Source organism: Lindgomyces ingoldianus, assembly GCF_010093535.1.
Source record: "Lindgomyces ingoldianus strain ATCC 200398 unplaced genomic scaffold BDR25scaffold_39, whole genome shotgun sequence".
Classification (NCBI taxonomy): Eukaryota; Fungi; Ascomycota; class Dothideomycetes; order Pleosporales; family Lindgomycetaceae; genus Lindgomyces; species Lindgomyces ingoldianus.
The window spans coordinates 115,209-120,457 of NW_022985200.1; the positions used below are offsets into that span (position 1 = coordinate 115,209).

The 5,249-nt window shown below is 45.4% G+C and overlaps 2 protein-coding genes across 2 annotated transcripts; both read right to left on the reverse strand.

Moving 5' to 3' along the window:
- Positions 1-292: 292 nt before the first annotated feature.
- Positions 293-451, reverse strand: BDR25DRAFT_239966 (uncharacterized protein; the record flags this gene model as incomplete). The annotated part of the gene is made up of 1 exon (XM_033685698.1): positions 293-451. A coding segment is annotated over one exon (159 nt), but the record flags the coding sequence as incomplete, so codon positions are not given.
- Positions 452-2,513: 2,062 nt separating this feature from the next.
- Positions 2,514-3,758, reverse strand: BDR25DRAFT_295320 (uncharacterized protein; the record flags this gene model as incomplete). Its single annotated transcript, XM_033688838.1, has 3 exons — positions 3,438-3,758; positions 2,916-3,384; positions 2,514-2,855 (listed from the first exon to the last, which is right to left on the reverse strand). The coding sequence occupies exons 1-3, from the start codon at positions 3,701-3,703 to the stop codon at positions 2,514-2,516; spliced, it is 1,077 nt and encodes a 358-aa protein (XP_033542097.1). The 5' UTR covers positions 3,704-3,758.
- Positions 3,759-5,249: the final 1,491 nt, after the last annotated feature.

Here is a 5,249-nt window from a genome sequence, read left to right on the forward strand (position 1 = left end):
GCTTAGCTACTTTACTACATAAAAAGTAAGTTTTTTTTTAAAATAAAATCTTAGTGTAACTATATACCTTTACAACCTAGTTACGCTAGAAGTTGTAGAAGAAGGCTGCTATACAATTACCTATGCTAGCCTTAATTAGCTATATGTAGTACTAGGCTAAGCGCTTACTAAAGTTAAGAAAAGGCTTATTACCTAGGTTCTAGTAATAAAGTAGGTAAAAGGCTAGGCTGCTAAGCATGTAAAAGATTAGCTTTTTATACTGTAGCGCGCTTATTATCTTAAGCTAGCTATACTAGTTCTGCTTACTTACATAAGTAGTAAATATTAGAGGTATGTAGCGCATAAGGCTTTTTCTTTTAAACTTAAAAGTAAATAGGTCTAAGATCTCTACAAAACAGCAGTTACCTCTACACATAAGCATATAGTAGCCTAGCATAAGATTAACTAGTGTACAGAAGTAACACTTTACTGTTGCTAAGAACAAGCTTATGTTTACGCTATATGTCTATAGCTTGCTATAGAGCTGCTTAAACTTGTCCTTAGTGTAGCTGTTAAGCAGCGTGTTTTTACTTTTATTAGTGTACTACTCTTAATCTTACTAGGCATCTCTGCGCTGTAGAGACCTAAGGTACTCCCTTACACTATTTACATGCAGTAATAAGTAGCTGTTTATGCCTAGCGCCTTCTACTCTTACTAGAGGTTAGTAATAGCTGTAATATAAGTGTAAACTAAGCACTAAGTAAAACATGTTTTATTTTAAAAAACATTATTTTTTACTTTATAAAACTTAGTTTTTAAGGGCTAGTTTATAACTTTTTTAACTAAAAAAAGTAGTAGCTTTTTTTTTATAATAGTGCTACTATTATAGTACTGCTTCCTCTTATAAAATGCCTAGACACAGGAGTTAGCACAGACATAGACACATAAATAAGTAGGCAGGTAGGCAAGAATACTACCTTAAATTCCTCTTACTTTAGAATATAAACCTAGTGTATATTCTCTAGCTACTGCTTATAAATTATAGCTAGAATATAGTGTGTATTAGCGCGCAGCTTAGTGTTGTTTATAATGTTAACATCTGCGCACTTATAACACACCCTGCGCTATAAACCTATGCTTGCTTACCTTACCCTACTTTTACCCTTAAGTAAGTGTGTATAGTAAAGGAGAGTATATATAGCAGTAAGCAGTGCACGCTAAAGCTTAGGCTTAGGATAAAAGTAAGAGCAGGGCCTAGCCTGCCCTAGGGCCTCTCCATCCATACATATATGTGTGTGTGTGTGTGTGTGTGTGTGTGTGTAGTACAGGAGCCATCAGCGGCGGGCTCAGCAGGCGGCCGGTGCAGTAGGAGATGTCCACCGCACGGGCGCGAGAGCCGGGTGGACATCTGCAGACGCCTGCAGGAGGCAATTAGTTAAGAAGTAAGACAGTAACTTAGCTAAGGCTTAGTATAGCCTTAAATACTAGCAGTTATTTATTACTTTACTCTTTAGTTCTACACTTCTTTACATAACGTGTCTACACTAATCTTAGGCTTAGGCTATCTGTTACAACTATCTGTTACAACATAGTAGATAAAGAACCTACTTGCGCTAAGTGCAACAAAACAGCTGCTACTAAGAGCGTCGCCTGGCTTAAACTTTGCACACAATGTAAAACAACTTAATACTGTAGTCGCGATTGCCAGAAGGCTGATTAGAAGACGCACACTGAGCACAGCAGTACCTATTCTGCACCTCGCTTAAAAGGCCTAGAGGTGCATATGCCTAATCCTTTCACAAGGCTTGATTAAGGGAATTATTTGTACGATCGTCTGCAAACTGACGTGTATAAACTTCTTGTCAACTCCTTTCGCATCTGCTAAGCAGACGACTTTGCTTAGGAGGGCAAGGCTATGCTGCATACTGTCTATACTGGCGCTCCCTCTAGCACCGACCCCTTCCGCTAGTACCTCGAAAAGGCAGCCGCACGCCCAAAGCTTCTTCCGCCATGGTGGACATCTGAGAAAGACGAAGAATGTGCTAATTTTGGCGAGAGCGGCGCGTGGAGCAACTTAGGGAGAAAGGTAACGAAGCAAGAAGTGATTGAACATTACGGAGATGACAAGATGCCGATGCAGTTGCGAAGTTGGCAGAGGTGGTGTACGGCACTGGCACGATGGGACAAGATGGTTCAGAAGCGCGAAAGCTTATGGTGCAAATGGAAAGTGGTGGTTCGGGGAATAGCCAGTACATGAGCATGTTTGATGCAAGCCGTCTTAGAACTTGAGGGTTACTGTTTTGCACTTGTTGGGGAATCGGAAGAACGAGGATGATTTCGCTGTATAGGAAGAGTCCGAATAATGCATTTTCAAGCTACCGTAGTCAGCACAACGCGGAGGAAGACAATGTAGCCGCATCCTTGCTTATGCTTTACGATAAAAGAGCGCTTTATACAGCAGCATCGGGCAGGCATCTACTTCATAGCAAATCACCGGCAAGATGGTTGATCACTCTAAGAAGCTCTTGGTTTATTATTTATGCTCGTAATCAACGTCATAATCCCCGCGCTTCGCCGCTCTCTTCTCCTGCTTAATGTACCTTGCTTCATCCTCCGATCTGATCTCTTCAGGAGGCGTTGTCGATCGTCTTCGTTTGTTGATGTTGATACCATCAGGCAAAGGTTCCTCGCGCATGGCTCGCTGTACATTGCTCTCTGCTGTAGCAACATATCGGCAGAGCTGTGTCCCAGAAATGTAAATTTCTGCATCCTCATCTCCCATTTCCTCTTGTGCAATTCTTTTGCAGGTGAAATCGCTCAGGTGGAGTCGTAAGCCGGTGTGTTCAACGGGGTTACCTTCGTCATCACGGAAAACCTGATGATTTGGAGTGTTAGAGCATTGAGAACACGTAAGGATTATGAAGATTAAGCCTACCTCATCCGTCACCTCTTCCTCGGCTTCTAAGTCATATCCACTCGGAGTTTTAGATAGCTTTGGCCTCCAAATCGATAACGTCGCTTTGCGCGACACCTTACCATATGCAATGTTTATGCCGATGACGACCCGTACGTTTGCATCTGAATCTAGAAGATAATTCTCAGCTAACCGGCGTAGGTGCTTATACTCCTGCGAGAATGCGACTTCCACGATCAAGCCCGGAAATCGTGCATCCTTATGCCCGAACGATATGTCTGGATGGTATCTCGACTTGCTAGTAGCGAAACGTATTTCGGTGGATCGGGCCGGTCGTATATTCTGCGCGAATTGAGCCGTCCGGTCAGGTCTGTTACGGATTACTTTTAGCTGGCTCCGAATGTCATCCTCCACCTCGTCGATAAAGAACTCGTGTACCCCAGTAGGCATACGAACTACTAGTAGACGTATGGCTTCGTCGTAGTCACATCTGCCAAAGGTCTTTTTCAGCCGTGTTCATCGTGGTCTTTGAAGTCCACTCACCGTATACTGGCTTCCACAAACTTCGACAGCGGGCCGTCTTGCCGGAGCGTACTCTGTATCTGATCAAACGCTCCTTTCGCAAGCTGAAACTCTATCCAATTGTCTCCTTTAATGTTCCTTCCTGCTTGGATATCTTCAAAAAGCGCGATAACGCGATGCGCGTCTGCAGCTGGCTTCTTGTCTGTTGATGGAGGTGTCAAAGGCGGCTCTCTGATACTTGGGGGTGGCGTAACGTCTTGAGGCTTCGTTAAACTCAGTGGAGACATTGATATAGCTGTATGCTGTACAGCATCGTGAAGTTGTTCCGGAGGGCAGCTCTCGTTGCAAACTGACGGATCGTCCAAGACCTGGTGTTCTGGTTGACTCATCAACAAAGCCACACAGCTAGGCAGCCAATAGCATGACGGTGGCTGAAGCGATAAGCCACCCCGCATGTTCATCGTTTGAGAGCAAGCACGACGGCAGGCATGGTCATTACATTACGCATCGGAGGCTTAGTGGAGGACAATAAAACCAGGTTCTTGCTACAAAACCTATCCCTTATGCGCCAATATTAAGTGCAATCCTCATTCTCTATTATCCGCATTTGCGTCACTAAGGTTCTCCAACATTCTAGTGCAGCACCATCATCCGCATACGGTCGAGCTATGCGCAAGGGCGGAAGCCCGATCCTTCATTCCTCTGTAACTATATTCACCTTTTAGGTCCATGTTCACGTCTATAATATACTGGCACTGTCGGTTGGCTCACTCCTCTAGATGGCTACGCACGCGGTAGGTGGTGGGCAGCTGTACGCTATGCGTACAGCCTGTAATAAGGGTGGGCAGGCAAGGATCTTCTTATAATCGACTACTGCCCTCTCTCTTCGTACGAAGAAAGAGGGTTGTTAAGTACACGTAGCCCCTAACGCACGGGTTGGATAGCCAACTGTTTCAGGCAACTTGATTCGGCCGTACTTACGTACGGACAGACACCATCAATATGTTCTCCATTGTCACCACATTCGCGGTACCCAGGTGCTTTCCCTGTTTCTAGCGTTGGATCAGTCAGCGTTTCGCTAATTCGTGCCATCTTTGCTGGTGGCTCTAATACATCTGCTTCTTGTTTCTTCCTACCACGTTTCTGTTCTGCTTGACCTCCCTCTGCCTGCGTCGTTGCCTTCGGCCGACCACGCTTTGCTTTACCCACAGCCTTTTTGGCAGCATCTTGCTTAGCACGTTCGGTACGGTCGGCCCGAAGTGCTTCAAGATCTTCCTGCTTCATTACCCGCCCCTCACCATTCTTCCCGGGCTTCTTCAGGATGTCTGATTTCGTATTGCGGCGAGTCTTAGCCTCGTTATTAGCAGCCTTGAGAAGCCCAATGTAATTCTGGTCAAGGGCTTGTCGGGCTGGGCGGCGTTGGCAAGCTTCTGAACAAGTCTAAAATGGCGCGTTTCGTTTGGCTGACTATCATAACAATTCTGCTTGACCAAGGCTGAGCAGCTCAGCCTCTGACGACACAGGCTTCACTGGCGTCGGAACTGCTCCATTCTTCGTACCCTCGACTGGGTAGGGTGTCTGAATACCCAGTGGAGCATCCGGCTTTACAATGTCACAAAGAACCCTTGAAGGGTTGAACGGAAACAGGCCGGTCTTAGCCCAGCCAGCAAGTATATTCTTCTTCGTCATTCCCCTTTCTCTCGCACGACTGTATATAGCAGTGAAGTGCTCTTTGTTGACATTCGTCAGGCCTCCTCGGTAGCGGCGCTCAACCTCATCCCGGTACGCTGTTTTCAATGGCCCAAAAACTGATACGTCACAGGGCTGTGTCTT